Source organism: Nymphalis io, chromosome 17, assembly GCF_905147045.1.
Source record: "Nymphalis io chromosome 17, ilAglIoxx1.1, whole genome shotgun sequence".
Lineage (NCBI taxonomy): Eukaryota > Metazoa > Arthropoda > Insecta > Lepidoptera > Nymphalidae > Nymphalis > Nymphalis io.
Window position 1 is genome coordinate 6,810,302 of NC_065904.1, and position 17,239 is coordinate 6,827,540.

Genomic DNA, 17,239 nt, shown 5'->3' on the forward strand with positions numbered 1-17,239 from the left:
AATACGCTATACGGGATTTCTTTGTTTATCGAAGTAAGTATGTAATGGAACAACAGCAGCTGTCAAGATAGATTTTAATATTGCAATTCATACAATATTATTATTCATGTCTGACTTTATTTGCGATTGAATCATAGTTGTGATAATAAATGATAATTTCGTTGCGCGATAACAAAGGATTTTGTAGTCAGTATTCGCTATTGTTTTAATAAAAACGTCGAATGAAATTTACTATATCACATATTCAAAGAACAGTAAGTATTTTTATTGTAATGTTTTTATTTAAACATAGCTCTTGTTATAGTTGCTATGTTATTATGTTCTTTGGTTAATTAATTAACATTCTAGTTATTTAAAATGTCAGTGAGCTAATACATATCTATATACTTTGACCTCGTTCCAGGTTAGCTACTAAAGTATACTAAAATGTCATACGAATATGACATCAATTCTGTTAATGGACTACCAATACCAAAAAGGTCGATCTCAACAACAATTGAATTACCGCTGTTTCTCTGTATAGTGGCCGTGACCTTATCAGGTAAATAACTTTTCCTTTAATTTTTAATACTTCTTCCTAAAATCAAGATTTTTGTTTCTTATTACAATTTATTTTATTAACATTAATAATTAAAAACTGTATTGTTTTTAGGACCAGCTATCAGTAATATCATTCTTTATAGAACGTGTGTGCATTATTTAAATTATTCTGTGGCGGAATGCGAGCCATTCCTTTCACCCATTAAAACAAATGCGACATCACAGTTAGAGGAAGTAGTGCAGAAATATTCTACATATGTGACGACTGTAAAGATGGTGCTGGAGTATGTGTTCCCAGCTTTTCTATCTTTGTTTCTCGGTGTCTGGTCCGATACCTATGGCAGAAAACTTTTAATAGTTTGGCCTTTATTTGGTGAGAGTATTTTTGTAGCGTAATAAAACACTGAACTTTGAATTTGACAATATATTTTGATAAGTCTATTTAAGTTAACTTTTTTGATATATTAATAAAATAATAAAAATAATACAAATACACAGCCACCTTTGCCGTTTGGGAATGTTTGAGGGCAAGTAATTCAGGCAAGGCCTATAAGCAAGGTGATGTTTGCTTGTCTGTTTTATCTTCTTTTATCTATTCCGGAAAAAGTAAATCGTAATTAAACACTAGCTAGAATCGTTTTTTAACCTTAGTTGTTATTTCATTTTTTTTGTAGGTTTGACAATGACAAACATCTTGCTAACTATATTTGGGATGATGGATAGCTTAGGCCCTTGGTGGCTAATATTAACTGCAGTTCCATTTTCTCTTAGTGGTGGATTTGTAGTATTATTTACGGGTGCTTACTGCTATGTAAGCGATACCAGTTCTTCTAGTAGTACGTTATTGAGGTAATTACGACATTTTTGGATTTTCTAGAATTAAATATCGTCTGTGAATAATTAATTTGTCTTTTTTGAGAGACAACTTTCATCAAAATTTAATATCGAAGATTTTTTTAATTTAAATATAGAAGACGGGCAAATGTTTAATGCCAACTGATGTTGGTCAAGTCTGCTCGTAGACATTTTTGTTTCTTCGGAATGTGTATTGCTGTTGGCTCTAGCGGCCTCTACAGCGTCACCGGGCGGGAAGGGTGAGTTGAACTCAAGCTGAAACTTTACATTTATAAAACGTTTCTTATATTGTCCACCCGCCCGCAAACAGCATTTACGATGTTAGGTCTCTTGTCAAGCACGGGACACAATAATGACATCTCGCTTTTGAAAGCAAAACACATCAATACAAGGTATAGTCGTTTAGTTTAGTGGTAGAACAACCGATGAATACCTTCTAGTTTTGATTGCTAGAAAGACATAACATTACGGAATGATGGTAAGGTGCAATGTCAAATTAATCGATTTAAAAAAACTGACTTCAAAAATTTGTCTGACTGAACCTCCTTTTTTGGAGTCGAAACTAAATAAATGTCTAAGGTCAGCCATCTGCAGGACCTTTTTGCTTATTTATAAAATCAGCGCTTGTCTGAATTTAATTAATATACGAGAAATGGCGTCGCAAGGTTTTATTTTGGAATTTCCTATTTGCATTAAAATTATATTATTTGTTTACATATTCTTCTCAGAATGACAATGATAGACGCGACTACATCATTAGGCACTGTGCTCGGAGCCACGTGTAGCACTCATCTTATATTAAAAATTGGGAACACATATTTACTTTTGCTATCTGCTACAATCAGTACAATAGCGTATGCTTTTACCAACGTATGGATAAAGGAATCTTTAAATGGTGCTTTACAGGTAAATTTCCTATAATATATAGGTAGTTAGCTCAACTGATTGTAGGTTTCTCTATTTATTATTATCATTTATATTTTCTTCTACTAAATTAAATAATATTTAATAAAAAAACATTTTGGGCTAGTGCCTAAGCTAAATATTAATAAAATGTTTTTTACTAGCTTTAAAGTAAAAATCTATTACAGGGTGGGGTATCGAAAATCATAGACTTTTTACTTATTAAGGAAATGGTTCAAGAATGTTTGAAAGAAAGACCTAATCGTCAGAGGGCTCAAATTTTCCTCCTATGTCTTGTCAGGGTACTCATGGTTTTGGCCGTTTTTGGAACAGTTGGTTTGGAGTATCTGTATACAAGACAAAAATTGCATTGGTCATTACGAGAATACACAAAGTATTCAGCAGTTAGCACTGCAATGTTGTTCATAGGAGGTTTCTTTGGTGTGATCGTGGTACAAAAAGTACTTCGCCTTGGAGACATAATCTTTGCAATACTCATATCGATCACTGCTATAGCGGATAATTTAATAAAATTATTTGCAACCAAATCCTGGCACATGTACTTAAGTAAGTTATATTTGCTTATATATTTTATGAAGTTGTTCACAATAACACAACCGATAATGTTTACACTTAAGATTGTTTTATCTATATTGGCCATATCTCACTTTAACACGGTTAACGTTTGGTAGCACTTTCATTTTAAAACCCAAAATAAAAAAAATTGTTATTGCATGACCATATATATAAGATACTCTTTTGTGAATCCAACGTTTCATTGCAATAAAATTGTACAAGAAGATTTAATAAGCGGTCCCGTATGACAAGTAATGTTAAAAATAATTATTATAAACTCATGCCGTCATTATTCAGTTAGTTTTAACGGTCTTTGCATTAGAAAAAGGATGTCCGCTGGGATACGTACGACTGGCCACTTTTTTATGTAAACAAAATAACGTGCAGCTTATAAATAAATGAGGAGAAGTAACCAAACAAGTCAGGAGCACTTAAGAACGCCGTACTCGTTGATAATTGAAAATATATATATATTAATTTGATATAGTGTCAAATCATTAATTATTCGAAACACCGTTAATGCAAATTCTTTGGAATTTGTCTCAGTGGCTTTGCCTTTCATTTTATAACTGTTTTTATTAATTTCAAACATTATTGTTACAGGTTCTGGAGTATCAATTTTCAGAAGTCTATCGGGACCATTAGTACGATCATTTCTGACAAAAACGATTCCTGTGGAGGACATTGCGAAGGTTTTATTTCTAGTAAGCACAGCTGAAAGTATATGTCCTATGATATATCCGATTATATTTAACTCGCTATACGCGTATACATTAGCGACTTTCCCTGGAGCTATATATATTCTCAGCAGTTCGATGATGGTGATCTGTATAGTTTTGTTGGGGTAAGTTGTTTTTAACATTATTTAAAAGATAGATTTTAGTGAGTGTAATCATAACACATAGCCAGTGTCAGTGTGTCAGTCCGCGCACGCGTGTGTCGCGGTTGGTTACCACATTTATTACAACATATTATAATACTAATGCTAGTCTTGCGCCTGAACTCTTTTTTCGATGGGACGGCAATCCAGCATGCTCGATGCTGGATTGCCGTCCCATCGAATAAAATGAGTGCACTTGTGTTTGCGCATTTGTACATTATAATATGTACTGCGAATTTCTCTTGAGAGGGATATTAACTAAGTTTGAAGAAAGAAATAAAATGTAAAAAAATTCAATACATAACATTAAGGTGTACTGCAATGGAATGAACCTTTAATATACCTTTGTATGTGTCATCGTTTTGAGAACTGCCTTTAACCTCGGCAAAAATTTAGACTCGGACGAGTTATTAGAATTGGCCCCTAGGTCTCTATGTAAAGACACCGTCTTAACTTCGCGCAAATTCCAATAAATAAATATTTAGTTAAGCATCAAACAGTTGGTTTTAAAAAATCTCGAATTGGTCTTTTAAAAAATATAACACGAAATCATATAAATTGATGTAAATAACTCACTCAATTAATCATAAAAATCTTAAAAGTCGCAGCAATAATACATTATTCACTGTACCTTTTTATCCATTAACAAAATTCCATTTTATAAAAAAAATATTGGAATTAGTGAGCTTTTTTTTCTTAATAACTATTAAATATTCCAAAAAAAATAAACGAATTAAATATTCAAGAAATAACAAAATATTTCGCACCAAAGCAAACAAAACGACAAAACAAGTGTGTAGATTTTTTTATATTTCATTTCGACCTTCATAAAGTTTTTCTTTTGTATTTTATTTCTTTCAACGTTTTCTACACCTGCAAAACAACCCACGACATGGGTCTTTGGTATCTAAGAAGAAGATAGAATGTATTGAAAAAATAAATGTCTAAACATAAAAACCAAAGCGTATACTAAGAAGGTCTTGTTAGAGTGGCCATACAATTTTATTATTGCATTTTTACGAAGAAAAACTTACTTTTAAAATGAGCCTACTACGCAGTCGCAATTGCGGGCCCGGGAACCCTCCCGGACCCTCAATTGCGACAAGAGTGAACCCACTACGTGGGTCCCTGGCGTTTAATAGGTTAAAAGATTACTAGTAGGTATTAGATTGTTAGTCTCCGTATGAACTTGGACGGACGTAATGTTTTAGGATTGATATGCGTTAAAAGAAAACATATCAAAGTTGTTCGTGAATATACTTTTTCTTTTTTTTTTTTTTTATTTTTTTTTTTATTTTTAGAATAGGTAGGCGGACGAGCATATGGGCCACCAGATGGTAAGTGGTCACCAACGCTCTTAGACATTAGCATTGTAAGAAATGTCAACCATCGCTTACATATCCAATGCGCCACCAACCTTGGGAACTAAGATTTTATGTCCCTTGTGCCTGTAATTACACTGGCTCACTCACCCTTCAAACCGGAACACAACAATATCAAGTATTGCTGACTGACTACTATGACTTACCTAGGTCAGATAATTTCGTTGGATAGGAACAACTTCCGATAGTAAACGAATGATTTAACACGTGTTAATAACGCTACACTTATTAGATGACTGATTGATTAAGCCAAGAAATTGAATTTGATTGAATCAACTATATAAAATCATTAAATAGACATTTAATTGTTACAGATTTGTACAATATTTTTTGTGGAATAGATCACCTGGAAATGATTCTCTACTTAATTCTGTTGGTAAATATAACACAAAATATACCTGTATTGATTCTAGTTTAATTTGAAATTTATATATAAATAACATTAATCCTATATTTATTTCAATATTTTTGTTACAGATACATAATTCGTTAAAATTTTCTATGTAAAGAAACAATTTATTCGTAAAATGCTCACTATGAACAAATTTTTGTGTAAGTTTTATGGTATTTTCAAATTTAGTGGTGGCCTTAACAACTTCTAACAAAAAAATTAATTATCTTATATAGGAATATCATTTGTACTTGACACTAAACAAGTGCAGTTCTATGGTGGTGAAACGTGTGGTGAACACAAAATAATTTGAATGTATTAAAGTATTTTGAAAAGCTACATCTAAATTAATATATTATATTTCCACAAAATCCAACTGTGATATTAAAAATTTAGTTTAATTTACGTATATCATATATATAGATATTTATAAATTATAAAATTATGTTTAAAAAGGTTAAATATGTTAGTGAGCTATGCCAGAATCAAAAAACTATTATGTGTAAATTAAATCATAATTATCAATTGTACTTAACAAAAGTAGTTTTTCTTTATTATAGAATATACAACTAGATTAGACATTATACAGCTTTAAGCAAGTTTTTTTTTTTTAATTTCATGTTATGTATGTAATATTTATTACATATTGTTAAAATTATGTTGGTATATATTAGATTATATTTTTAAAAAAACTTTTATACCAATATATCCAAAGCGTATGTTACGTTTTATAAATGAGCATATTTCGTTACTATAAGCGATTTATATTAAATTCGTATAACATACGCTGAAAACTTTATAGTTTGAGAGAATTCTTTTGACCAAAAACTTTAATTGACTTTAACTTGAAATCATTTCAAATCTGCGCTCTAAAATAAACTTATTCATTTATTTATGCTATACATACAGATGTATATCGAGTAATCGTACCATTATGATCGTACCTAAGAACACATAATCTCGTAAATTAAAAAAAATAGATTGTGACAGTTAAATAGATTGAACACGAGAGTGAATGGTTTCGTTTAACATTAGTATAGTGACGCTAAGCCAAAAGTTAAGCGGAAGTTCACCATTCGCCATGACCTAAAATAAATACACGTATTCATGCAACACAACATATGCATATTTGTGTATAATATAAAAAAATAAATATACTAATAAATTGTAAATGTAATTGTTGAGATTTTGTTTCCTTCATGAAATTTAAATCTTTAATCATTGTTGGTCTTTAATTTTTAAAATTTTTATGTTTTACATATTAGTGGAAAGTTTTATTGGTTAATGTTTCAGTATTATATTGTATTGTACTCATTAAGTTTAATGTACATTTTTTCATTAAACATTAAATAAATAACTTGTACCGATAAAAATAAAACTAGTCACTACTAACCTTATTAATGAAGAAAACATATAGACATTGAGACAATGGTAAAAAATAAAACTGTCATGCACTGAAATTATGTTGTTTATTCATAAAGTAAAAGGAAACAAGCGTCTTACAAACTAAAATTTATCTTAAGTCGTAATGTATACATAGTTACACATTTGTACTATTTCTGTCCTCATTTAGGACTTTCAAAATACATGCTGTATTATGATGGTGTACCCTGCATAATCGGTTCAATATAAATGTTTCTTTTCATACAGAAAAGATATGTTTTTAATTCAAGTTAACTAAAATATTACAATGCCCTACGGTAAGTTGTATTGGAAGTCAAACTATTCTACTTATAATAATCATCACAGATTAATTGAAATATAGTTTTTTTTTTGTACAATAAAATATAAGAAACGAAATATTCTCATTAAAAATAGTCCGTGGACATTTCGTTTCATCTTTGTCTCGAGTTTAGTATTTATTATGAGATTCTCTTAAACTAAACAATATAAAATATAGAATTTTTGAACGAGTCAGGTTTTGTAAACAAAAGCTGCAGTAAATAGACTTAACATTATGTGTAACTATGTTAAAATTTAAACTGAGCAACTTTAACATTAAACATCACAGATTCGTATAAAATATCGCATTTTACGATTGTTTTTAAACGTTATCGAATTGGATGTAACAATCTAAAAAGAAAAACTTAAATCAACACACTTAAAAAAAAATAAAAACAATACCATGAGTAACTTGAAGAATAACTAACATAATAAGTACAATCAAATGGTAAGCATTCAAATCAAAAACATTGTGCAACACAAAAAAAAAAACAGAGCACTTTATAAGGCTATTGAAACTTACGTGTTACGTCCTTAATCTACAATACTTGTACAGAAAAACACAGTCTTCTATTGTACTTAGGGATACTGTATAGACAGATTTAAAGTAGAAACAAATTATTAGCTGGCTTTAAGACTAATGACTACAATATTCATCAAACAAAATCTATTTTACGTCGCGATAACAAATATCCAGATTTTAATCAAATATAGTTACGATATTTCTGACGAACGCAAAATAAATACATACTTTCAAACTTTCAAGATGTGCTTTTGGTTTCATTCATGATCATAACATTAAATTCAAAAAATGTATTTTGAATTTTATTATAGATAATAATTTGTTTCTACGTATGTCACACACATATATTTTTAAAATTATGTTCAGACACTCAATCTCGAACCCCCGCAAGCACCAATGATATACACGCACCACTTGTTGTACAGTATAATCAAAATCACTGGAAACATAATTACATAATAATATCAAGTTGTCCTTTACATCTACCAATCCTCGTCTGGCTCCTGGCCTTGATCGACCGTTGTGCTTGCATTGTTGAAATTCTGAAAATAAACAAATGCAAAGTTCATTTATAAATATATTCAGGTTTGTATAAGCCGAACTAAGAATCGACAACTGCATTTGTATGATTTTAGATTAAAATATAAGTGTGTGGGCATTTTTATGCTATGCTGATGTTTATATAGGGTAAGGGAAGTTGAGAAAACAGTGTCCTTTATAACTGCTAGCAAGGGCAAAACTATGAAAATTGAAATATACTGATTGCTTATGATAAGAACCGAGAACTTTCTCATACTGTATAGAAATACTAAATATTTGATCTTATAAATTATCAAAAATGTTAAAAAAGGAGACAAGCACATACCTCGCTTAAAGTTGTCTTCTATAATTGTGAGCAAGGACAAAAATATAGAAATTTAATAATAATGATCGCATATCATATGAACTAAGAATTCCGCCATTTTATTTCATTCATTCAACATGTAGCAAATCTGTCCACGGCGTTAGTGCAGATGTACAGCGTTATAGCATATTATTGGGATTGTTTATCTGTTTATTGTTATTCAATAAACAGTGTGACACTCGCTGACGCTGAGTTGACGACTGACTGTACGTCAGGTAGTAACGCTCGCTTAAGGTGTGATAACAGAATTTATTGATTTAAAGGATTTTTTTATAATAATGTTATTTAATAGCGTGTTGTGCTTTTATAATTAAAACGTCATTTCAAATTTCTAATAGTGTACACCCTTCATATTAATAAGACAAAAATTTTATGTATATATATTATTTAGTTAATACAGCTTTTTTATTTATAATAGACAAACTTAAAATAAAATAGGCAGCAACACTCAGTATTGCTGTTTGAATGTGACGAGCAGGCAGTAGCCAGATGGGCTTGTTTAAAGCCCTACTACGAAGTGAAGTAATTTAGTTGTAATGTGTTTACATAGTAAAATTGGTTAAAAATATTATTACTTACCCTAATATCACTGCCACCATACTTGTTACCCTTATAAGTGGCAGTTCCTCCTCCCATTAAGAAGTCCGGTACGGGCTGATCTGCTTGGCGTAGTATCTTGGCTAGGTCAGCTACCAGGGCTACATCCTGTGCAAGAAAACAAATTTATCTAATATTATTTGTTAATTTAAAATAAGCTTTTACTGAATACTTCAACTGTTTTTTTTTTAATTTAAACCAAAATTTTAACTGTCAATGGTTGAGAAAGTCAATGGTTTAAATATAAATAATACAGTAACAGCCTGTTAATGTCCCACTGCTGGGCTAAGGCCTCCTCTCCCTTTTTGAGGAGAAGGTTTGGAGCTTATTCCACCACGCTGCTCCAATGCGGGTTGGTAGAATACACATGTGGCAGAATTTCAATGAAATTAGACACATGCAGGTTTCCTCACGATGTTTTCCTTCACCGTTAAGCACGAGATGAATTATAAACACAAATTAAGCACATGAAAATTCAGTGGTGCTTGCCCGGGTTTGAACCCACGATCATCGGTTAAGATTCACGCGTTCTTACCACTAGGCCATCTCGGCTTTTATATAAATAATAATCATTATCTAAATAAATAATTACCTGATCAGAATCAAAGAATGATACAGCCATCCCCCGATTGCCGACACGACCAGTTCTTCCGATTCTGTGCACATACTCGTCTATGCTCTTAGGGAGATCGTAATTGACAACAATATCCACATTTTTTATATCTGTAACCAAATGAAAAATTTAATTATAATTTTTCTATTCCAAGTATTGTGTTGTTAAAAAAATGGCGATTCCATTAAAGAACTACAAACTTTAATAGTTAATAATAATAATATCCTGGGACTATTATACACACACGGAAATCTGATCCTAAACTAAGCAGAGCTTGTACTATGAAAACCAGACAACTAATATTTTTTTTTTTTTTTATAGAAAAGGAAGGCGGACGAGCATATGGGCCACCTGATGGTAAGTGGTCACCAACGCTCTTAGACATTGGCATTGTAAGAAATGTCAACCATCGCTTACATATCCAATGCGCCACCAACCTTGGGAACTAAGATTTTATGTCCCTTGTGCCTGTAATTACACTGGCTCACTCACCCTTCAAACCGGAACACAACAATATCAAGTATTGCTGTTTTGCGGTAGAATATCTGATGAGTGGGTGGTACCTACCCAGACGAGCTTGCACAAAGCCCTACCACCAGTATACTACATATACTACTATATACTACATATACTACTTTTCTTTTATAAATACATACTTATATAGATAATTACACCCAGACTCAGGACAAACAGATATGTTCATGCACACAAATGTCTGTCCTGGGTGGGAATCGAACCCACAACCTTCGGCGTGAAAAGCAAGAATCTACCAACCACGCCAACCGACTCGTCAAACAATGTGGAAATGCAGAATTCCGTATTTAAATGCGAGAACTGACCGAGGCCGCGCGCGGCGACGGCGGTGGCGACGAGGATGCAGTGCCGGCCGCTCTTGAAGTTGTGCAGCGCCTCCTCGCGCTCGCGCTGCATGCGGTCGCCGTGGATGGACGAAGTCAGCATCTGCTGCTCTGACAGCATGGCCGCTATAAAATCAGCATTACGCTTTGTTTCCACGAACACGAGTATTCGTTTTCCGTCTGAAAAATTAAAAAATATATGTTGCAGAAGCCGAGGTACCTCGTATATTTTAGTATAATTTGTTCGTCCAATATGCACGTGCGGAACAAACGAGTGTCTCATTACAATGATTTCCAACCACGTTCTACTGACTCACGATAACTCATGTAACTGTCAAAGTATCTTATGTCAGTCAGTCAGTGTTGCACTTAGTCATACATGAGTCAAACTAACACTATGTTTAATTACTATTATTTATTTTCTAACATATATAAGTTGTATTGAAACTGATTTGGATGAATTTTCAAGTTAATAAAGACATTAATGATAGCTAATAAATGACAATCTAGTAAGCAGGTAAGTAATACCTAAAATAACCGTTTTGTATACTAAACGAGTTTTTGTGTAGTAAATAAAATATTATTATATATATATTACATAACATAATACCCACCATTCTCTTCAATGAGCTTCTTAAGCATATTCTGTTTTTCGTACTTGGTGACTTGATGAAAGATTTGTTCTACATCAGTACTGGCTCCGCCTATAACGCCCACAGCCACAAACAGATAATTATTTAGGAAGCGACCTGCTAAGTGTTGAATATCTTCTGGGAAAGTAGCTGAGAACATCAGCGTTTGTCGTTCAGTCTGTGAATAATACATAGATTAACTTACTCTATAGAAGCTTTACAAATAAAATTTTTTGGACATCATTTACTAGAAACAAATTATGTTATATATTCTTTAGGTAATATTTTTTTTACTATTCATTTATTTTTTATACCACTTCACATAAAAATACTCACTAAAGACACCATAGTAGGGTGGTCCATAATCTTCTCCACACTAGACATGAAGCCCATGTCAAGCATACGATCTGCCTCATCGAGCACTACAAATCGTACCCCATCAAATGATACTCGGTTACGTTCTACAAAATCGAGAAGCCGACCCGGCGTTGCTACCAAGATGTGACAGCCTCGCTGTGATAGATAATATTCAAATGTTAATATGTTAATTCTGAAACAGCAAACTACACATGCATAACATAAGAATTATCATGTTAAGCATATGATTGCTACTTTATCTGAAAAGAATAATATTGTTATTTACATAATAATAATTATTATTAAAGTAATATTAAATTTTATAATTACTCGAAGGAAGTAAGAACATATACTTTTAAATATATAAGAAAAGACTACTCTTTTCATAAAAACATTTTGTTAAATTTTTGCCCAAATCTCCATAAATAGAACACAGTTTAAATCATTGAAATTAGGTATTACTTTATTAAGAAATAAAATTATATTGGAATCTAAGTTAATTAGAGTTTCAAGTTTAATTGAAGTTTCATCCAAATCAGTTTAATCTTTTCGGGAAATCAATAACTACTATATGTTTCGCCAGTGTAGCGATTTTTATTTTCGCAGTTTCTTTAAAAACTATTTTTTTATATTAAGATCATACAAACACTTACGGCAATGTTATCGCCTTGGTGTCGTACAGCTGTACCACCATATGCAACGGCTATTTTCAAAATTGAACCGTATGAAAATTTTCTAGCTTCATTGAATATTTGCAGTGCTAATTCACGTGTAGGTGCCACGATTACAACCTGAAATTATCATTGTTACTCATTGTTACACAAAAAATCATTGTTACAAAACGTTTAAGTATCTGTAATTATAAGGTTATTCAAAAATATAGTATATTGTATAGTCATTTCACAATTATAGAAATGATTTAATTAATAATGCAGTTTCAAAACTATATAAATTATATAGTGCAAGCATAGATGAATTTTTATATACACAGATTATATTTATATATATATTTTATATTTAGGTATAAGAAAGTCTTTAAACCTCTTTAAATCAAAATTTTCCTTATATTAATGTCTTCAAGAACAAACTCAAAAATTATATATATAACCAACTTTTACTATCGAACGGCCAGGCAAACGCGACCAAAGCGCCATAGGTACACAGTGGAAATTCCCTGCCTACGTACGAAGCGCTTTAAATCTACATTCATCATTCCCACTGCGAAACTACGGAATGCTTTGCCCGAGTCCGTATTTCCTGATAGGTACAATGTTGGTGTCTTCAAATCCAGAGTTTGTTTATAGGCAACAGGTTTCTTATAGGCAAGCGTGCTAATCTTAGACCGTGTCGATGCTTAACATCAGACAAGTCAACGGTCAAACGCTGGCCTGTTAATTGTAAAAAAAAAAACTCATATTAATAAAAGGTGTAAACTCACTTGTGGTTGTGCACATCCATTAGGTCCAGTGACTAACTCACGCTGATCTTGCAGTAGTGTATTAATAATTGGAAGTAGGAATGCAGCCTGAAATAGATTATTTTATTTTAGACTGTCATATTAATAACGAAACACTTAAAAATTAGTAAAAAGGTTATTTCTTACAGTCTTCCCAGATCCAGTCTGAGCGCATCCCATTAAATCTCTTCCACCCATTATGATAGGGATAGCATGTTTTTGAATGGGGGTTGGTTTCTTGTACCCTGATTTAAGAACATTATCTAACACGTATTTTCGAAGATTTGCCGTTTCGAAACTGTCAATCGCACGTGGAGGATTTTCTCCAGTTACCTATGGAATTAATTGTACTATAATAATTTACACATTATATTTTAGTGTTTTGTTCACATTAATTTGTTTTAAAAACAGGCTACTTCTGTTACTAAACTATTATTACATGCACAAGTTATGTTAAGTTAAATAATTACTTATGATTTACAATGTAATAAATTTTTTAGCAGAACTACCTTTACAGCTATACAATCGAATTTATCAAAGTTGATTCCGGAGCTGATGGTACTGCTGAATATTTCCTGCTCATTTTCTGTTGGTTCCGGTGGTACATAGGTTACTGGGGGCTTCTTCGCCTCATCCTCACCTCCTTCTGTAAGCTCACCTTCTCCACCACCATTGGGCCGAGGGCCACCTCCTCTTCCCCCACGCCCCCTTCCTCTGCCTCTCCCACGTTCACCTCTTTCATGTCTATCACCTCTCTCTCCATTATCATAATTATCACCTAGTATATGAAATTTAGAGAATATTTACTCATGTATGTGCAAAAATTTACAAAGCTTTAAAATAATTTAAGGTAAAAATAATATGTGACACATGTCACAGTGTTTTATTGAATTAACTTAAGTGCCTAAGAGGTTGTAATGAGGAACTTGTAATATTAAGTGGTGCCCTGGCCCTTCAGTGACATAAAAATTTTAGGGAACAATTGTTTTTTACCATTAACGACACAAGGGACTGCGCATTTTATGTCGTTATTAATAACGTTGTCGTTAAATGGAGAAAAGATAAATCAATAATATTATACTATGTATTATAATATTATTTACTAAAAGTCGAGATGGCCCAGTGGTAAGAATGGGCAAGCACCTCTGAATTTTCATGTGCTTAATTTCTGTTTATAATTCATCTCTTGCTTTTCAGTGAAGAAAAACATCGTGAGGAAACCTGCATGTGTCTAATTTCATCGAAATTCTGCCACATGTGTATTCCACCAACCCGCATTGGAAGTGTGGTAGAATAAGCTCCAAACCTTCTCCTCAAAAAGGGACAGGAGGCCTTAACCCAGCAGTGGCAAATATAAAAGTAAGAAACAAAAAACATTAATCTTAAAAACCAGATGACAACGCTTATGTAGTTCTTACTAATTTGGGCAATTTGGAAAGTACTGTTTACAACTTAATAATGATCATATTGTTGTCGTTATTGAAGTGGGTATATATATACGTGGAGTGCGTCATTGTATGGAAACAAGTTAAACGAACCAAAGTTGAGTGATTTCGACACTCGAGTTTGTCGTTAAATCAAATGACGTTACATGGAGTTTACACTGTAGTTAACATAAGCAAAATAGTTTAAATTCCAATGTTGCAATATTTTTTTAATTAATTCATCAAATCTGAGACTATTCCCATGTTACGGTCAGGCGTATCACTGATATAAATAGTTTTTATAATTTTCCAATAAATGTATTTAAAATTAATTTTGTTTTGTTTATAAAATATATTCACAGATTTAATTGTGAAAGAGTAACAAAGAGTCATTTATTGTCGCATTTATAATATTAGTATAAATGAACTATTGTAGATAATAAAAATTTTAATACGAAGCACCCACACTTTATGTAAGATAAATTTTTTCACTTTATTTATTCCTTTTTTTTTTTAAAATAATAATATATTGTCCTTATAAATTCATATTAGTAAAGTATAAATGTAAATTGTTGGGTTATAACTTAGCTTGCTTATAATGTTTACTTATATATTAAATGTGTCTTTAGTTATAATCTGTTTTGTGGACCATAAATAAAAGTATGTAAAAAATCTTAATATTGTATTACTGCTACAAACTAAAATTTCTATTTTTCACTTATGCTTTTCAAAGTGAAAAAAAAAAAACTAATTTTAGTATAGTCTTTTTCAATAAGCATTGTAAGTAATTTTAAGAGCATTAAGTATTAAACAACGTCTACTCACCACCATTCTCGTAGTCTCCACGGTCGCGAGCCCCGCCACGCCCCCCGCGCCCGCCTCGACCACGACCACCTCTTCCGCCGCGGCCTCGACGCTCGCCAAATCCATTACTGTCCCCTTTATTAAAGTCTGTAACAATTATAAGCTTTTATTATTTCACTAAAACTAGTATTATATTAGTCAACAAAAATCAGATAAATCTATTAATAAATCTTCTAATAAATATGAATAATATTACAATTTAGCTTTAATAATTCAACATTATAATTTAGATTGTACCATCATTGTCTTCTATGAAAGAAGGAAACCCTCTGCCCCTGGACAAGCTGTGACCTTCATCCACATTGTTATCACTGTAGCTGTTAATAGCTGGAGGCGGTTGTACCACCTGAAATCAAAATATCATTATGACTATTAATCTTGTAAAATTTAATTATTTATTTTAAGATAATTTTACATTAACCTACTTTGTTTCATAAACAGTAGAATAAAGCTTTTGATCAAAATTTTGATTGATGTTTAAATTATGAAAGAAACCTCTATGCTCTTAATTTCAGCTTCACTGCCCATAGACTTTGGCATTGTAAGAAATATTAACGACTCTTTACATCACCAATGCGTGGTGCATTGGAAACCTTGGGAACCATGATTTTATGTCCCTTGTGAATGTAATTACACTGGAACACGACAATACTAAACATTGTTATTTGGCGATAGTATATATGAGTGATTAACCTAAACTACCCAGGACTTGCACAAAGCCCTACACCCAAATAAATATAGAATAATGTCATTTTCTCTTATAAGTATTTTAAAATATTTACTTAATGTTCGAAAATAAAGGAAGGAATATGAAATAATTAAAACGTCATGGTATAAAAATTTATTGAATCTCAAATACAGTAATATGATATTAATGTTGTTAATGTTAAAATAAATTCTTGCTTTGTATATGCATATAAAACATAAATAATGATATCATATTCTTCCTACATACTTCGTTTAAATCAAAATAAAACTAAAGACATATTTCACTCAACACACTATTAATATATATATTATATTTTCTTTAGCTGTTAAGTTTGAGGTGATTTGAATAACAAGAAACTATAGTTTTAGATTACATAGGAACATAAATTATTATTAAGTACTTACAACATCACAGGTATCGTCCCATTCATCATCCATCTGAAATTAGGATACAACAATAACAATAAAATATCAAGCTATAAACATGAGACTGGAAAAAACCATTCTAATCATACAAATACAGCTCTAAGTTTTTGTATATCTACCCTACACTTATTTTTAAGTTCGTAATCAGAGTATAACATTTTTATACATGTTTTTAGAAGAAAATATAACTTTTAAGACATTTCTTATAAGATAAAATAAATTGATTTTTTATTTCAAAATTCTACATCGGTTAGTATAAAAGAATTCAAGCTTCACCGGCACATAAAAGATCCACACGTGTAGTAAGTAAAATTGAATGCTTTTTGCAAATATTATCGAACAGAACGATGAATGATTGTAAACTTACCATCGTAAGTGGAAAATCAAGACTGAAACTGTTTATAATATATGTTAAATTTAAAAAAAAGAGCTGCAAGATATGAACAAAGACGTGCCTTAGTAAATGGCGGCGAGTGACGAAAATTAATTTTAATGTTGCTATTGTTTTGAGAAGAGACATAAATAAAACTACCATCAAATTATATATTCTGTGGATAATTTAGTTTATGGAAAACTGTTAAAATTTAATATTTATAGTTGCTTTAATAAATGTAAATATAAAATAGAAA

The 17,239-nt window shown here is 31.5% G+C and overlaps 2 protein-coding genes across 4 annotated transcripts; one reads left to right on the forward strand and one right to left on the reverse strand.

Moving 5' to 3' along the window:
* The first annotated feature begins 14 nt into the window (after positions 1–14).
* Positions 15–6,711, forward strand: LOC126774845 (proton-coupled folate transporter-like). Of its 3 annotated transcripts, XM_050496481.1 has the most exons (10): positions 61–254; positions 404–541; positions 653–913; positions 1,215–1,389; positions 2,124–2,301; positions 2,487–2,865; positions 3,478–3,718; positions 5,451–5,512; positions 5,614–5,632; positions 5,694–6,711. In XM_050496481.1, exons 2-9 carry the CDS (start codon positions 427–429, stop codon positions 5,619–5,621), a joined length of 1,419 nt encoding a protein of 472 aa, XP_050352438.1. In that variant the 5' UTR covers positions 61–254; positions 404–426; the 3' UTR covers positions 5,622–5,632; positions 5,694–6,711. The 3 variants fall into 3 exon arrangements, with proteins under 3 accessions (XP_050352437.1, XP_050352438.1, XP_050352436.1); XM_050496480.1 differs by lacking the exon at positions 61–254 and adding an exon at positions 15–33 and having other exon boundaries at positions 5,614–6,711; XM_050496479.1 differs by having other exon boundaries at positions 62–254; positions 5,614–6,711.
* A 268-nt stretch (positions 6,712–6,979) lies between these two features.
* On the reverse strand, positions 6,980–17,085 carry LOC126774832 (ATP-dependent RNA helicase vasa). Its single transcript, XM_050496463.1, has 14 exons — positions 16,978–17,085; positions 16,590–16,622; positions 15,714–15,822; positions 15,438–15,563; positions 13,698–13,966; positions 13,336–13,521; positions 13,171–13,257; positions 12,386–12,523; positions 11,712–11,888; positions 11,358–11,553; positions 10,726–10,923; positions 9,866–9,996; positions 9,256–9,381; positions 6,980–8,314 (listed from the first exon to the last, which is right to left on the reverse strand). Exons 1-14 carry the CDS (start codon positions 16,978–16,980, stop codon positions 8,255–8,257), a joined length of 1,839 nt encoding a protein of 612 aa, XP_050352420.1. The 5' UTR covers positions 16,981–17,085; the 3' UTR covers positions 6,980–8,254.
* Between the last annotated feature and the right edge of the window lie 154 nt (positions 17,086–17,239).